At 64.8% G+C, this 16,890-nt stretch overlaps 1 protein-coding gene, 1 long non-coding RNA gene and 2 other non-coding genes across 5 annotated transcripts; 1 reads left to right on the top strand and 3 right to left on the bottom strand.

Annotated features, from left to right (window-relative positions):
• The first annotated feature begins 339 nt into the window (after window positions 1–339).
• Window positions 340–8,329, top strand: DIPK1B (divergent protein kinase domain 1B). Its single transcript, XM_039219639.1, has 5 exons — window positions 340–450; window positions 3,475–3,609; window positions 6,302–6,409; window positions 6,506–6,676; window positions 7,262–8,329. The coding sequence occupies exons 1-5, from the start codon at window positions 388–390 to the stop codon at window positions 8,069–8,071; spliced, it is 1,287 nt and encodes a 428-aa protein (XP_039075570.1). The 5' UTR covers window positions 340–387; the 3' UTR covers window positions 8,072–8,329.
• A 913-nt stretch (window positions 8,330–9,242) lies between these two features.
• On the bottom strand, window positions 9,243–12,507 carry LOC120221955. 2 transcript variants are annotated; one of them, XR_005525926.1, is made up of 5 exons: window positions 12,370–12,507; window positions 11,710–11,757; window positions 11,293–11,362; window positions 10,518–10,603; window positions 9,243–9,812 (listed from the first exon to the last, which is right to left on the bottom strand). It is a non-coding gene; the product is annotated as an uncharacterized LOC120221955 (long non-coding RNA). The 2 variants fall into 2 exon arrangements; XR_005525927.1 differs by lacking the exon at window positions 12,370–12,507 and adding an exon at window positions 11,926–12,140.
• Window positions 10,328–10,461, bottom strand: LOC120221983. The gene has a single exon (XR_005525931.1). It is a non-coding gene; the product is annotated as a small nucleolar RNA SNORA43 (small nucleolar RNA).
• On the bottom strand, window positions 11,439–11,572 carry LOC120221984. The gene has a single exon (XR_005525932.1). It is a non-coding gene; the product is annotated as a small nucleolar RNA SNORA17 (small nucleolar RNA).
• Window positions 12,508–16,890: the final 4,383 nt, after the last annotated feature.

The following is a 16,890-nucleotide window of genomic DNA, read 5'->3' as shown; positions in this document are numbered from 1 at the left end:
CTGCCCCCGCCCCCGCCCGCCCCTCCCCGGCTTGCCCCCGCCTCTCTTCCTGCGCCCCCTCCCCTCCCCCGCGTTCCTCCTCCTCCTCCTCCCCNCCTCCTCCTCCTCCTCCCCCCCCGCCTCTCCCCCCTCGCCCCCACCCCCGCCTCTCTCCCGGAGCCCCTCCCCCCTTCCTCCCCCGCCCCTGCCCCTCTCCCGCGCCCGCGCCCGCGGCCCCGCCCGGGCCGGCCGGCGGAGAGCGCCCTCGCGTGGACGTGGACGTGGACGTGGACGTGGGCGCGGGCGCGGGCGCGCAGGGAGGCGGCGGCGGCGGAGGGCGGCCGTTGCGGGCCGGCCCGCGGGGCTGAGGCCGAGCCGAGCCGGGCCCGCGCCCGCCGGGGGCCCACCATGCGGCGGCTGCGGCGCCTGGCGCACCTGGTGCTCTTCTGCCCCTTCTCCAAAGGCCTGCAGGTAGGCGCCCCCGCCCCCCGGCTCCCGTGCCGCCCGAGGGGGGGGGGCCGCGGGCGAGGAGGGGCTGCGGTGGGGGCGTCGCGGGGCCGGCGGAGGCTGCGCCCCTCGGGCTGAAGAAGCCCTTCCCCCACGGGCGGGACCCCCTCCCAGAGGCCCGGAAACCGCGCGGAGTCCATGCCCCTCCTCACTTTGAAGAGGTGAGGTTTGTTTTCCTGTTGTGGAAAACTTGGGACCCCTAGAAACGCTGTCAGAAGGACATAACCTCGCCGTGGGTCATCTCCCAGCCAGCCCGCCCTTAGGGGTGTGCCCTGACACCACCATGACCTTGGAACAATCTCCTCCCCTCCAGGGGGCCGCTGTCTGGAGGGGTTGGGAAGCTTGTCACCTCTGCTTTGGGTGGTCCCAGCCAGGCCAGGCCCACCCCGTGACCGAAATGCAACCCCCCCCTCCCCCGCAGCCCTGTTCAGAGCCGCCCACACCTCCCTGTCCTCTTCAGGCTGTCCTGGGGCAAGAGGGTCCCTGCCAGGGAATGCCCTTGGCCGGGGCCTGGCCGTCCTCCCTGTCCCTCTGGGGAGAAGCCTGGGAGCCGGAAACATTCTGGTTTTGTGTCTGTGGAGACCCCTCCCTGCCCACCTGGAGCCTCAGAGTGCATCCCCGTGTCCGCCCAGCCCTGGGCGACATGGGAGCTGAGGGGTCTGAGGGTGCACCCCCAGGCCTGGGAAGTGGGGTGTGCAATGCTCCCCGCCCCATCCTGGGGGAGGGGCCTCGGCCAGGTTGCTGCAGAGGCCCAGAGCTTGACGGAGGATGGGATGGGCTGGTTCCCAGTGGTTTGAGCCAGGCCCGCCCACCTGCTGTTTGGGGCCACATTCAGAGCCTCAGTTTCCCTGCCCCTGACACACCCTTCTGGGTTAGAGGTAAGGGTTGGTGCCATGGTGCATGCGGGGTGCTGGCGCGTGGGTGACGTGGCTGTTACCCCTGAGTGATTCACCCCACTCCCCAAGTGGCTTGGCCACGGAACCCAGGCCAGGTGGGGTCGGGGAGCTGCATGGGGCCTGCCAAGAATGAACCAGTCCTGCCCCAGGGGCTCACTCGCCGGTGGGAGACCGGACCCTTGGAGGGCAGGCACTGCTCTTAGAGGAAGGACCCGTCTAACCCACCCAGGACCCCGAGTGTGGGGCCCGCGTGCTGGGAGAGCCTGAGGGAGGGCGGTGGTGGTGCCTGTGCGGGCCTGGCTCCTGGGCCTGCAGTCACCCCGGGAGCCTGTCCCCCGGGTCCGCCCCGGGCCCAGCGCCGCTCCGCAGGCCCTCCCAGCCCTCAGCTCGGACGCCCGCTGCCAGCCTTGAGGGCCCTCTTGGAGCTGGAGCCACCAAGGCCCTGCCGGTGCCACCTCACAGCAGTGTCTTCCGACCGTGTCCTGCCAAAGCGACGCCCCCCCCCGCCCCCCCCNCCCCCCCCCCCCCGATTTCACTGCTTTCCTGTTTTTCATTTTGAACAAACGTGCCGGAAGCAGATGTGGTGGCGGGACAAGGGGGGCTGAGGCCCAAACCACCCTGGTCCTCCGGGCTCCCCGCTGGCCCCTGGAGCTCCCCGGGACCCTCCTGCCGCAGCCCCTCCCAGGGCGGGTGCCAGGGAAGCAGGACGTGAGGCCCCCACCCTGTCCTCACCGAGAGCCAGCCCCAGCCTTCAGCGAGGCGGGACCCAGGGCTACAGGACTGCAGCGTGGTCGGGGGGGGGGGTTCTTCCTTTGGGGCCTAGTGGCCTGAGGCTCCGGGCCGTCCTGCTCTCCTGGCCCCTGGGTCCCAGCCGTCTCCTCTGGGGTTCAGCCCGCAGGACTGAGTCATTGGTAACCCCATCCCCTCAGTCGACTGCCCCGCGACTGCAGTGCAGGAGGCCTGTGATTTGCCGGGGCAGGGGGTGGGGAAGGGGGGTGCCCCTGGACCCCGGGGGGTGTGGGAGCTGGGTGGGAGACCGAACCCGCAGCCCACCTGCTTGTGCAAGGGTCTGGGGCCCTCGCACCCTGCCATTCTTCACGTCAGCTGAATCCGGCGGAGGGGCCGAACCCCGACACAGGCTGTTCCCAGCGCACCCCGATGTCTGGGACGGGGTTCTGGCGGTGGGGCCAGGGGCTGCTTACCTTTCATTCTCCGTTGTGGGAAAATACACAGAATGTAAAATTTAGCACCTTAAGCATTTCTGAGGGGTCCGTCACAGCCGTCCCGTCCGTCCGTCCCCAAACCCTGTCCATCTTCCCAGACTGGACTCTGTCCCGTTACACACGGACCCTCCCCTCCCCCCACACCTGTGGGTCCGACTCCTCCAGGGCCTCCTGGGAGTGGATCCTACACGGTTTGTGCTTCTTAACGGGCTCCTCTGAGGACAGTGACCGCAAGGTTCGTCTGTGTTGTAGCCTGTGTCGGGATTCCCTGCCTTTTAGAGTGGATGATGTTCCGTGGTGTGGACGGACCCTGTTGTTTCCCCGCTCACCGACCCTCGGCTTGTGTGTCTCTTTGGCCCTGGGGACAATGCTGGCGTTGCCGTGGGTGTGCGAGGTCACGTCCCTCTGGGCGCCCCGGTGAGGCTGCAGAGGCCCCGCCCCGGCTCAGCCGGAATGACACCCCCCCCCCCCCCCCCGTCAGAGGACCGAGTGCGCCGTGGTGATTTTCCAGCCTGACCTCGTGCAGGGGTTAAAACGTCATCATGAAATGAGAGCAAGACAGGAGAGAATTTGTAAAAAATGTCTTTATCCGTCACAGTAGACTTGCCTGCTCTGTGTGTCCCTTCGGTTTGACATTTATTTTTGCCTGCCCGTGAGGTTTAAAAGTCTGGGAGCCCCAGGCAGCGGCCCCCAGCCCAGAGTGGGTGCACCGAGGGCCGAGGGAGATGGGGAGGAGAGACGCAGGAGTGCCCCTGGGTGGCGGGCAGGGTGCTGGCCCCAGAGGGGGTGGCGGGCAGGCCAGGGTCAGGGAAGGGGGAGGTAAACGCACCCCGAATGCGGCGCTTCCTCACAGGCCGCTCTCCCCCCAGGGCCGGCTGCCGGGCCTCCGGGTCAAGTACGTCTTCCTGGTCTGGCTGGGCATATTCGTGGGCAGCTGGCTGGTGTATGTGCACTACTCGACCTACGCGGAGCTCTGCCGCGGCCACGTCTGCCAGGTGGTTATCGTAAGTGTCGCCTCGGGGGCTGGCTTGGGGTGGCATGCCCTGGGGCCCCTTGCTGCCCCGCCCACAGAGTGGGCCCTGGACCCTCAGGACGCCAGCATGGGGCATCTCTGGCTGGCTGTGGGAGAGGTGGGGAGGGAGGGACAGTGGGGAGGCCGCTGCAGGGGCGCAGTGGGCTGGTGGCTGGGCCTGTTCCTAGATGTTTGGGGGGAGGGCTTGTAGCAGGGAGACTGGGATAGATGGATGTTGGTGGCCCCGAGGGCCCCTCCTGGGCCAGGGGTTCACCTGCGGTTGGGGGGGGGAGTCGCTGCCTGTGACCTCAGTGAGTATGACGCGTGCATGCACCTGTTCCGGCGTGTGAGCCACTCGTGAGTGCATGTTTGTGGGTGTGTGCTCACGCGTGTGCTCATGGGTGTACATGGGGGGCGTGACGAGTTTGAGGGTGCTCCTACACGTGAGGGCACGTGGATTCATGTGTGCGCACCTAGTTGATGCCCTGCTTCTATGGACACTCTGACTTGGGAGGGAGAGAGGGAGTGCGGGCCAGGCCACACCAGCCCACGTGGCACCGCCAGGCCCCAGGCTCCTCTGACCCCACTCAGCACCCTGCATGGCCTTCCTGGGCAGTTTGGAGCCCCTGGTGAGCTGGTGGCCAGCCCCCCGCGATAGGCCTTTGGGACCCGCCCCGCAGCCTCGGGAACTCGGGGCTCTGCACCTGCAGCGGGGCAGCCGGGCAGCCAGGCAGCCGGGCAGATGAAGAGGGGCCTCTGTCCTGGGGGGCTGTGGGACTCAAGCTGGCCTGCTCTGGCCGAGAGCCCACAGGGGCTGAAATTGGGAAAGTCCAGAGGTGGCAGTTGGGGGGGGGGGTTGGAGGTGGGAAAACTCACGTGACAGGGTTTTCAAGAGTGTGGGTTAAGCACTTCCTGAGGGCAGGCCAGCACCGGGCACCGAGGACCCCGTGCCCAACCTTGGGAGGATTTCCCATTTCCTGCCTGTTCCTGGTGCGCTTCAGAAACGCTCACTGGTGGCCTCCGGGAGCCAGGCCTGAGCTGGGCACCAGACGCAGGGCTCTGTCCTCACAGTCCAGGGGGGCTGGGGACACAGCCCACAGGGCAGACGTGGGGCCTCTGGGTGGGGAGAGGCCCTGCTGTGTGGACAGCTCCGTGGGCTCAGGGAGCTAGGTGCAGGGCAGGCGACCACGAGCCCTGACAGGCGGGGGGGGGGGGCTGTGGAGAGGAGTGGAGGGGATGCTGTGTGGCTGGGGTGAGGGCAGCAGGCGGGGCAGGGAGATCTGGGAGGAGGTGAGGGTTCAGGGTCCGGCCTGGGGGTGTGGGGAGCAGCCAACTAGAGGGTCAGCCTGGGGACCAGCAGGGGACTGTCCCCCTCCCAACGAGGGGGAACTGTAGCTCCCGCTCCCCCTCACCCCCCCCCCCGGGGCCTCTCCGGTTGCTGAGAGCCTGGTCCCCGGTCCATGAGGACGTGCCCACCTCGTGAGGGGATCTTCCGTCTCGCACAGTCCCCAGGCGTGTGCACGGCCACACGGCAGGGCCACGGGCAGGGGTTTGGGTCAGGTTCTCCCCGGCCTACCCCTGTCCGGTGGGGACTGGCTTTGAGCTCCTGCCCTGGCCCATCTGCAGGCTGGGAGCAGGCTGGGAGGTGGGGCAACATGCTTCACAGGCCGGATGGGCAGAGGAGCCCTGAGGCCGACACGCTGCCCCCTCAGCCCCTGTGGGAGCCCCTCCCAAGTCCCAGAGGGCAGTGAGCCCCCGCCCGCCCACCTCCAAGGCCCTGCAGTTCCGTGGGGTTTGGGGGGGTCACGCCACTTGTGGTGGAGGGCTTCCCTAGGAGGCGGTGGGATGGGATTTTCTTACTCTGTACCATCTGGACGACGGCCATTGTTGGCGTGACACTGTGGCACAGACCCTCCTGCTCCCCCAGCTGAGCCGCGGCCTCTGGTTTGTCCCAGGGCCCACCCGCCCTCCTCCCCACACGGTGGGCGCCTCGCTCTCCTTCCTCCGAGCCTGGCTCCAGCAAGGGCCTGGGCTCCATGGCAACGGCGATGCATTTCCAGGAATGCACCCCACAGGCTCCAGATGGCCGCACCTCCCGCCCCGAGAAGGGCCGGCCTCCACCACCTCTAGCTTTCCCACCGTCCTCGGGGTCAGCCCAGACCCCTGGGGTTCAGGGCGCCGCTAGAGAAGGGGCCCCACCTGATTACCGCTGGCTAAGCCCTAGGTGATGGACACCGGGAGGAGCCGCACCAGTGCCCCCAGCTGGCGGGCTTCTTCTAGGTCACCCTTGGGGCAGGGGCGGGGCCCACGCCAGGGAGAAGCAGACTCCCAGACTGGGCGGGGGAGGGGAGGGAGCCGGAGGGAGGGGCAGGCAGCCTCCATCCAATCGGACTCTGAGGGCCTGGCAGCTTTTGAGGCCGCAGTGAGCAGAGGCCCTTGGCAGGTGGGTGGGCGCCTGGCCCTCCAGGGAGCCTCAGGTGTGGCCGAGGCCGCAGCGGTGGTGGTGGCGCCCGTGCCCTCCCAGAGAGGCAGAACCAGGTTTGAGAACCCGGGGGCGCCCGGCAGGTGTGGTGGGGCCTTGAGCTGCCAACCGCGGGGTGCGACATGTGGACGACGGGGTGAGGCCGCGCCAGGGGAGGGGCCCCACCTCCTCAGGCCCCTTCCTGGTGTCCCCCCGTCCCCAGTGTGACCAGTACCACAAGGGCATCATCTCCGGCTCCATCTGCCAGGACTTGTGCAACTTGCACAAAGTGGAGTGGAAGGCCTGCCTGTCCTCCGTCCCCGGCCGGCAGGTAAGCCCGGCGGGTGGGGCGCGGGGCAGGCCTCCACTGCTCTCCTGGGGGCCCGCGGCTCGGACGTCCGCACACAGCACTCCTGTGGCCCCCCAGGTATACAGCGGGCTGTGGCAGGGCAAGGAGGTGACCATCAAGTGCGGCATTGAGGAGGGCCTCAACCCCAAGGCCAGGGCGGACACAGCCCAGGAGCTGGTGCTGTTTGACAAGCCCACTCGGGGCACCTCGATTAAGGAGTTCCGAGAGATGACCCTCAGCTTTCTCAAGGTCGGTTGGCTCCTGGGGGCCGTGCGGGGTTGAGACCCGGATGTGAGCACGGGGCAGGGGGCAGGCTGCGTGGGGGCCGTACCCATCAGACAGGGGCCTGGCTAGACCTCAGCTGCAAGCAGACCCTCGCTCAGGGGGGCACCCCTGGATGCAGAGGACCCCTTCCCTGGCCTGGGGCATCTGTGGGGGAAGAGCACGGAGCTGTGTGCAGATGGGAGGCGGGGATGGGGGGAGTGGGAGCAGATGCCTCTCACGTCTCTGCTGAGGTGCCCGCTCACAAGCTCCCTGAGCACCGGTGGAGACATGGGGACGGAAAGCCCCAGGAATGGCTTCTGGAGAAATGAAGGCATGCCAGTGGTCAGGGAGGGCTTCCAGGAGGTGGTGAGAGGTCTGCTCACATCCCTGAGTTGTCCCCTCCTCATGCGCCTGGATGGGCTCGCCCAAGCTGGCCGATGCACAGGGTCCCAAGGTCTGAATCAAGCACGTCAAGGGCGGGCATGCTGCCAGCTTAGAAACCCAGCATGAGGTCAAGCCCCCTGGCCCTGAAATGACTCGGGCTCCCTGACCTTTGGTCTCCACTGGCAGGCAAACCTGGGGGACCTGCCGTCCCTGCCAGCGCTGGTCGGGCAAGTCCTGCTCATGGCGGACTTCAACAAGGACAGCCGGGTGTCCCTGGCGGAGGCCAAGTCCGTGTGGGCCCTGCTGCAGCGGAACGAATTTCTGCTGCTGCTGTCCCTGCAGGAGGAGCATGCCTCCAGGCTGCTGGGCTCCTGTGGGGACCTGTACGTCACCGAGGGCGCCCCACACGGCTCCTGGCACGGGGCCGCTCTCCCACCCCTCCTGCGCCCGCTGCTGCCCTCCGCCCTGCACACTGCCCTCCAGCAGTGGCTGGGGCCCGCGTGGCCCTGGAGGGCCAAGATCGCCATCGGGCTGCTGGAGTTCGTGGAAGAGCTCTTCCACGGGGCCTACGGGACCTTCTACATGTGCGAGACGACGCTGGCCAACGTGGGCTACACGGCCAAGTACGACTTCAAGATGGCGGACCTGCAGCAGGTGGCGCCCGAGGCCACTGTGCGCCGCTTCCTGCAGGGCCGTCACTGCGAGCACAGCGCGGACTGCACGTACGGCCGGGACTGCAGGGCCCCCTGCGACAAGCTCATGCGCCAGTGCAAGGGTGACCTCATCCAGCCCAACCTGGCCAAGGTGTGCGAGCTGCTGCGGGACTACCTGCTGCCCGGCGCGCCCGCCGCCCTGCGCGAGGAGCTGGGCAAGCAGCTGCGCACCTGCACCACGCTGAGCGGGCTGGCCAGCCAGGTGGAGGCGCACCACTCCCTGGTGCTGAGCCACCTGAGGACCCTGCTCTGGAAGGAGATCTCCAACACCAAGTTCTCCTGAGTCCCATCCCCGCCCAACACCAGGTTCTCCTGCGTCCTGCCTCCCCCTCAACGCCGCCAAGTTCTCCTGAGTCCCGCCTCCCGCCGGTCCCTCAACCCCCCTCCCCACTCTGGAGGGACTGCTCCTCCCTCCAGCTGCCACCCAGCGGAGGACAGGGCCCAGGACGGGGGCCTGGAGGGCTCCAGCACCCGCCAGGCCTGCCCTCCCAGCTCTCCAGACCCACCAACCAGGCAGCGGGGGCCACGTCGCTGGGGCAAAGCAGAACGGAGCCCACCAGGGGTCGAAGGACCCTCCCCCAAGGTTTTGTGACCTTGAAGAACACGTAATGTAAATAAACGGCTTTTCTGTGAGTGCCCTGGAGTCCCTCATGCTGGACCCTAGGCCAGCCGTCAGCCACCTGGGCTCAGAAGTGGGGGCTGTCCAGGCCGGATGGAAGATACAGTGTGGTCCCCAGGGCCTGGCTGCTGGAAGAGGCCTCAGGGGACATCCCAGGTGGGGTCTCCGAGAGCCCAGCCCCATTGGTGGGGAGGCGGGGAGGGGGCCAGGAGGGGTGGAGATGGGATGGAGGCCAGCCTGCACAGTTAACCCTTATTTTCTCGGTCTAGACCTCCCTCCTGCACTGCCTAGCACATAAAACACATTTGAACTCCACGGATTTCAGTGAACCATTAGATCAAAAATCTGTCATCTGGGAGAATCTATCGGTTTTCCCTGCTCCTCTCCTCTCCGAAGGGAAGCCACAGGAGCCTGATACGCCCCGCCCCCGGGGCTCCCACTGGAGAATGTGAATCTGGGGGCTGTGTGACCCACCCAGCGAAGGGGCAGGAACCTGCCCTGGGGGCAAGCAGAAGTAGGAGGCCTGGGGTCGTGGCTTCAAGACCTCCACACAATGGAGGTCACAGGATGGTCACTTACAGACCCCAGAAACCGCGCCCAGAGTCGCTGCTGCTACTCCAGTGCCCGAGGCCAAGGGTTCCTGCAGGCTGGATTCCAAGGGGCTGTTTAAATCCCTTCCTGGGAAGTGACTCAGGAACTCGGGGCAGACACCCCCAGCCCACGCCCAGGAGAGCAAAGCAGCCCCCCCACCCCTCATTGTGTGCACCCGCCCACACCCCTTCCTCCTGATGGGGCCTCTGCTAAGCAAACTGCGAGGAAAAGCCAAGTCAAGACAGTTTCTTCAAGACGAATTTATTTAAGTTTTGCCAACAGAAAAACACTTTTATTGGGGAAGAAAGTATTAACTCTTTCGGCTTAAATGCTGCTTGCTTAAAAGTGTTAAAAAACAAAAAACAAACCCAGCTGTTATACCCATGCTTTTAGCATTAATTTTTAACACTCATTCTACCTAACGCTTAAACAACTTTTTACCCCCGTCCAGACTTTTCTCCACATGTAGGGGGATGTCCCTGTCAGGACTCTTCTGAAGGCAGAGCCCAAGCTGCTCTGCAGTCACTGCATCAAAACAGAGGCCCAGCCCCCCAATTTATCTTGACCCCTTGGTCTACGCTTTCAATCACCTTTAGTTTCCCTGGATTTTTTGGAGGCAGAACGGGCTCTATTAACTTTTAACACTCCTGCCGATACTCCCACGGGACTGCTTTTCAACACACCAACACGCGTTAGAAAACAAATGCAAAACCTGGTCACATTCTCTACTTAAAATCAGGGAGTCTCTCACCCTGAGCAGACGGCCTGGATTTCCGTGGATGTGGCCCGGCCGGGGTCCACCTGGGCTCTCCACCTGAAAACAGGGCAGGGCGGCCCTCAGTCACAGCCGCCACCCCACGAGGGTTCCCCAGGGCCGACCCCCTCCCCTCGCCAGCGCCATGCTTCAGGGGGTTGCGTACAGGGTTCCAGGTGGCCCCTGCGGTGTCTCCTTGGCAGGACAAAGCCACGTGTGGCCCTCAGGTGTCTCCCACCCCCAGCCCCCTCCTGCTCCCTCCAGGGTCCTCAGAGCAGGTGTGGGGCACAGGCCTGAAGCCCCAGCCACGCGTAGCAGCCAGGGGTGCACCACACACTTGCCCGAAGACTTCCAGAAAGCTCCCCCCAGACAGACCTACAGAATGACTACTTCCAAGAGGGAGACCCTCTCCTGGTCAATCCCAGCGGGCCACCTGCTCGCCTCCACGCACGCCTTGTGGAACACAAGAACCCAAAAACCAAAGCGGCGAGGGCCTTGCTCCGCGGTCCCAGCTGGAAGCCAGAGGTGGGCCTCCCTGGCCCGAGCCCACCAATGCTGCCCACAGCGGCCGTCAGGCCTGTTCGGCTACAAACCATTCTTAGTGCTCACTGTTCTGAGCACTGAGCGTAGAAATAGCCACTTCCTCTCTGCCCCAATGTCACGGGCACAGCAGAGGAGCTGCGTCCGTGGTGCCGGCACGCCCGGCATCTGCAGGGCAGCCGCTGCCCCCCAGGCCCGCCACAGGGAGGGCGGGAATCACCTCACCTCGTGCAGCCTCTCCTCAACCTCAGTACCGACAGGGACGGTCAGTTCCTCAGGCCACGTTCACAGGCTGGCGGTCCCCTTCCTTCCTGCGTTAAGGAACAGGAAAGCTCACCCCCATGGCACCGTGTCACGAAAGCTGGCCTCTGTCATCACCGCCACCCAAACCAGACACCAGCAAACCTCTACTTCCACCCTCTGGCAAGGCAGGAAGCAGGGATGGACTATCGGATGGTGTCCTTCATTCTTCCCATCGCTACGATTTACAACCACGGCTGCTGTGGACGGGGGGACCCTTTGCCCTTCGTGCCGTCACCTGCCAGAGCCCTGGGAGAGGACAGGGACCAGCACGTGGCAGCAGCTTAGCGCCTGGCGTGCCTGGGGGACCGCAGTGCCACCGCACCCTCTCCCCCCAGAGGGCTAACCAGTGCATCAGAAAGCCACAAAACAAGGCCATGGGAGAGGAAACAATGCTTTAGGATTCTGAAAGCCAGAGAAAGCCGGATGGCCGGCCTGGGCCACGGTCTCTGGGTTGTTAAAAACCTGCAACCTGGCCGCTCGAGTTTGTGGCTGCGCGGTGCATCCAGCTTGCTTTCAAGAGGCAGAGTTAACCGCCCATGAAAACGCTTTAACCCAGAGAGTCGTCTCAATGAGGCTAGACTGTTAGGTGGTGGCGCAGTCACCCCCAAAAGGAATTTTTAGGCGCCTTCGTTCTTTTCATCCACGGTGACAGGGAATGCTCAGACCTTCCACGTCAGCCTACCTTAAGGCTACTCACCTCTGCTCGTGGGCGACCCCCTCCGGCCGTCCAACGCAGGACCACCGCACAATGCAGGGCCATCCAGGAGCTGGGAGAGAATTGAAGGGTTTTTTACTCGAGGCTCCAGGCTGCCCGTGAGCATGCCCACATCCAACCCGCTGTCCAGTGTCAGACTATTAATCATCCAGACGTTCACCAGCCGGAACGCTGGGCGTAGATAAGCCTCACTTCTCTCCGCCGCCGAATGACACAGATGTGACACAAACGCAGCCACACCTGCAACGCCTCTGGGGGCAGTGCGCTGGGAAGGCCCAGCACCCAAATGTGAGGAGTCCCTGCGACCACGTGGGTGGTGGCCTGGCCCCCGGTAGGAAAGTCACACACAACAGTTACACTCTGGGGTGGGCCTATTCCAGCACCGCCGCAACAGCTCACCTGAGGCCCCAGGACGCCCTCCCAGGCGCTCAGTCTCCAGCAAATCCCCTAGAGAAAAAAGAAACCAGCACTTTGAGCAAATCCGGCGAACCCACTCAGAGCCACTTCACGTGGACCGTTCTGCTGGCGTCTGGTCTCCAGAGGCCCTGCCACCCGGCCTCCGCGTTCCCAGGAACCCCCAAACCCATTTCCCCGCCCCCCTGGTCCCCGCCTTACTCGAGTGTTGAAACTAAGGTCCCCGCGGTGGCAGCGTATGAAGCCCCAGCCGCTGTGGTCCGCGGCGGCCGGGGACCGGGTCTGGGAACGCCGGGCCCCGCCGGGCCCCCGGCTGAGTAGCAGCGATCGCACCACTGCGCTTAGGAAGCCGCCCGACTTTCAGCCGCCGCCCCCCACGAGGGGATGAATGACGGTCAACTCACTTTTTTATCTATTTATTTATTTTTTAAATGTTTTATTTCTAGGAGAGAGAGAGAGACAGCGTGAGCAGGGGAGGGTCAGAGAGAGAAGGAGTCACAGACTGAAACAGGCTCCAGGCTCCGAGCTGGCAGTCAGCACAGAGCCCGACGCGGGGCTCGAACCCACGAACCGCGAGATCATGACCTGAGCGAAAGTCGGACGCCCAACACCGACTAAGCCACCCAGGCGCCCCGGTCAACTCACTTTTTAAAGCTTAACACGGCCACGGTGGGAGCCCACCGTCTCCGGGAGAGCGCCGGGCGCTACGCTCGGGAAGGTCTGGATCCGCGCGGCACCGGGACTCTGGAAACCAGGCAGCGCAGGGCTGGCGGGGACGCCGCCGCCGCCCGGAAAGGACGCACGTACGCGCGGCCCGCCTTTTATAGCGCGTACGGCGGCCTGCGCGGGCCAAACCGCGCCGTCCCCCGCACGCCGCCGCAGCGCCCCCTCGCGGAGCCCTCCGGCCTCTGCTGCCGCCCGCCGCTCTCCGGGAACCCTCCCCAGAGACAGCCGTCCCGGCCCCGCGGGCAGGAGCTCCCACCCTCTGCCGGTGCCCGCGGCAGCCCTGGGCCCTCCTCCTGTAGCGTGCGACTCTGCGAAACGGAGATCCCGGTGACCCACGTCCCGTGGGTGGCAGGACTGCAGGAGTCAATCTCTGCGAAGCACATGGAACAGGAGCGCTCCGTAACGTAGCGCTTCCTGTCCCGCAGCCCAAGAGCACCCCGAACCCGGGGCCGCCCCTCTGCGAGGCGAAGCGGAGCTGCCGCGGGGGGCACCTCGCCCCTCAGCCCGTCGGGAGGATCCCAGGCAGGGAGCGCCGCCTTCGCCCCCTCGGGAGGGGGCCCCCGGGCGCTGCCTCCCGCCGACCGCGGCGGGGTTAGCGGGGGCACCAGGCAGCGCCCCTCTGCCTCCTCCTGCACGTGGAAGCTTCTGGATCGGGTCGGGAAGGACCCACCACGGATTCATCAGCCCCCTGGTGCTTCTCACAAGCTGGCAGGCAGCTTTGCAGATGGAAGTGACCTATGGAGCCGGGGGCACGTCAGTGTCAGTCACAGCTCAGGACGCATCCACACAGGGCCCATTCGTGCTCCGGGGGCGGAGTGGGGAGTCCCAAGGTGCACCCAGACCTGCCCCCGCCCTCCGCCGCGCCCCGGGCCTGGCCATTTTCGCCACAAGCCCGTTTGGCTATGAGCGTTCCCTGCATACTGGGCGGGCAGCACAGATGGAAGCAGCCGGGCCTGGCTTCCTAGGGGCAGGCTGGGCGGCTTTGCGGAAGGAAGCACGCCCTCCCCATTCACCTAACAGCCTGGAGGAGGCGAGGTCCCAGCGGGAGGGACCGGCCAACTCTAGCTGGAGCCCTAACTCTGAGAGAAAGAGGGGTTTCCTATACTCTAGAGACGGTCGCCCTGGCCGACGGGTGGCATTTCTTGGCCACCCGGATCCAGCTGTCAGACTCTGGTCTTGGAAGCCGCTGGCAGCACTGCTGACCTGGGTGACGGTGGCAATGACAGTGGGAACCAGCTGCCCATTGCCCTTTCTGTCCCACTGGGACCGGATGGAGCCCAGGCAGCGGCAGGGTGCCACCTTCTCAAACAGCTCCTGGGGCTCCGGGAGGCGGGGAGTCAGCAGGCCCGGCCACATCCCAGAGCGTGACACCCATGGTCCCGCAGCTCTGGGGAGGGCCCAGGGTTGGAGCTTGCGCTCAGGAAGACGAAGACATGGCTCAACTTTATGGCAACCCCTGGGTCTGTTCCTCCTGCCCACCAGGACGCCCGACACAGGAAGACCCGGACCCCACGCTGCCGGAAGGGAGGCGGCATCTCACTTCCTCCAAGCCCCAGAAGGCAGCTCCCACCTGCCCGAATGGAGGGGGCAGGGGCATCTTGCCCCTGACCCACCGGCCCCCGGCTCCAGCCCCCTGCTCAGCTGCACCCTGCCTGTGGCAGCTGCCCCGAGGGCTGTGTTTTTGTCTCCTGTGTAGTCAAGTTCACATGCTGCCTGTGACCGGAGAACCTCCTGGGCAGATGTGAGGAAGGCCAGCCACAGAGCCCCTGGCATCACCAGACGGGCCAGACCCCGTCCAGCTTCGTGTCTGTCCTGCCTTCTGGAATGGGCACAGCCAGTCTGAGCGGGTGCATGCGGACTGTCCTCCCCAAAGTCCAGGGGATAATTGAGGCCCCAGGTTAACAGCCTTGCCCAGGCCGAATGGGTGGTAATGGTGGAGCCAGGATTGGGACCGTGGAATGGCAAGTCTGGGCAGCCGGTGCCAGAAGGAGGCTTCGCGGCCTCAACCTGCCCAGCCCAGGTACTCACTGCGTCCAGGAGTCTGAGGTTCCTCCTCACTCACTCCGGTTCCTGCAGCCACAGGCAAAGGCTAGGAGGGCTCTGGTGTGGGAGCTGGGTTTACCCTGGCAGGGTCAGATCCTGGATGCAGACATTGGGCCTACAAGTCTTACCTAAGATGACCCCAAAGTCTCCCTCTCCGCATGGAGAGCCTCACACCCACTTTACTGCTCTGATGATTTATCTCCCCGATGTGCCCCCCAGAACCAAGGGTCCCAGTAGTGTTCCCATTCCCTTATCTTCTCCACTGCTGTGATGAATACTTCCCCAAGAAACAGCTTTGAAAACTGTGCCAGAGCTTCTCAGCTGACCCTGGGACAGCACTGCAGGGGGAGGGTCTACACCCGCGAACGCGGATGGGGGCTGCGCACTGTTCTCCCAGAGAGGGGTGCCCGTCCCACGTCTGTCTGGGGATCTGCTGGGGGATCTGCTTCCTCACGTGGTCACCTGGGCTGCTGCTTCCCCAGCCGAAAACCTGCAGGTCTGAAGGTGACCAGCGCTGCCCGTAATGTTTCTGGTTTCTTGTTTCTATCTCTGTCTCTCTTTCTTTATTTCTTTTTTACTGATTTTAAGGGAAAGAGAGAGAGGGAGAGAAAGAATGTCAAGCAGGCTCCACCCTGTCATCACAGAGCCTGAAGTGGGTCCGGAACTCATGAACCATGAGATCGTGGCCTGAGCTGAAACCAAGAGTCAGAGGCTTAACTGAGCCACCCAGGCACCTGTCCCCAGGGTTTCATTAGCCTGAGTCCTTCCGGGTACGTCCCGCATCTCTGACACCTGCTCCCCATGGGGGTCGCCTCCTCCTGGACGTGCAGGTGTTTGGTCATCACCCCTGTGAGCCTATTGGCTTTGGGGCCTTTTCTGGCCCAGAGGCCTGGGAACCCTTTCTCTGGCTTGGGCTTGTGAGGACTGCTTTCCCCTCTGTGGGGCGTCCGTCCAGATTCCTGCATTTCCCTGTTTCTCTTTGGGCCACGGGAGGACCAGCCGTGCCCTGTCTGGCGTCATGCAGACGTGTCCCAGGACGAACAGGGTCTCCACCCCAAGATGGTGTCCATTTTCACCACAAAGGCTTCTTTTTGCACATCGATTCTTTAGCCATCTGGGATTTCAATATCAAATATGAAAAATTTTGTCTCAAAAATCACACACAAGAATTATTGTGTCCCATGTTAAAATATGTTTGCTGACAGATGGCACCTTTTGCATGATTTCATTTATAGGAAACATTCTGAGAAGGTACCGGAACAGAGAGAAAGCAGATGAGGGGTCCCAGGGCCGGGGCAGGGGACGAGTGGGGAGTGAGGGCTTCGGGGACGCGGTGTCCCTTGGGGACTGAGATCCTCTGCTCAGTATCCTGTGGCTGGTCGCCCAGCGCTGTGCGTGCAGTCAGTGCTGAGTCATACGATGTCAAACGTAAAAGTTTTACTGAAAATTAATAAAAAATGAAAACAGAAAATGAAAAAATAAAGCAAGAATTATAAAAAAGATGAGAGAAGGGATGAGGGGAAAAAGGAGGAGACGCTTCTGCGGGGCGTGGAGGGCGGGGGAGGGAGCGGCGCAGGGCTCCGGGCTCAGGTCTTCAGGGTCTCTATTCGGTGATGGCGCCCGTGCAGGGGCAGGAGGAGGGGGATTCACAGGGGTGGGGGGGGAGGGGCAGGGGGAGGAGCAGCCACGTGAGGACGAGCAGCCGCGGGTGGAGGAGAAGCCGGGGGTGGAGGAGCCCCTGCGGGTGGAGGAGCAGCTGCGGGTGGAGGAGAAGCCGGGGGTGGAGGAGCATCTGCTGGTGGAGGAGCAGCTGCTGGTGGAGGAGCAGCTGCGGGTGGAGGAGCAGCCTCAGGGCGAGGAGTCGCCGCAGGGGCAGCAGCAGGACCCAGCTGTCCCCCCTCGGGCGCCCCTGGTCCCTGCACAGGCGCCGGGTCACCTGTGGGCAGCGTGGCCCCCGCGGGACTCGCGCCTGCCTGCGGAGTCTCCGGAGCCCCGGACGCTGCCGGGTCAGGCTCTGGAGCCGCACCGCCTCCGGCTCCTGCACCTGACTCTGCAGAAGCAAAGAGAGCGATGGCAGGAGTGGGTGCAGGTCCTCAGGGTGACAGGAGGCAGGATCCCCGCCCGTGCAGGCCCCTCCAGGAGCCTCTGTAGGGACGCGACCACCCCCCCAGAGCCTCCCAGAGACTCAGCAGCCAGGACCCCTCCCCTGGGCCTCCTCCCCTCTGCAGGCTCCTGGCCCCACCCCAGCCCCTGGGGGCTCCTCCCTGGGCGGCCCAGCACCGACTGGTTCCCCACACCCACAGCCGCCACCCACAGCCTCTCCCCCTCGGGCTCGGCCTCCGGGGCTCCTGGTCCTGAGCAAGGACGGGGGAAGCAGGACCCTGGGAGGGGCCCGGC

The sequence above is a fragment of the Hyaena hyaena genome, unplaced genomic scaffold (assembly GCF_003009895.1).
Source record: "Hyaena hyaena isolate Hyena2069 unplaced genomic scaffold, ASM300989v1 scaffold_823, whole genome shotgun sequence".
Taxonomy (NCBI): domain Eukaryota; kingdom Metazoa; phylum Chordata; class Mammalia; order Carnivora; family Hyaenidae; genus Hyaena; species Hyaena hyaena.
This window is presented reverse-complemented; position numbering and strand designations above follow the sequence as displayed.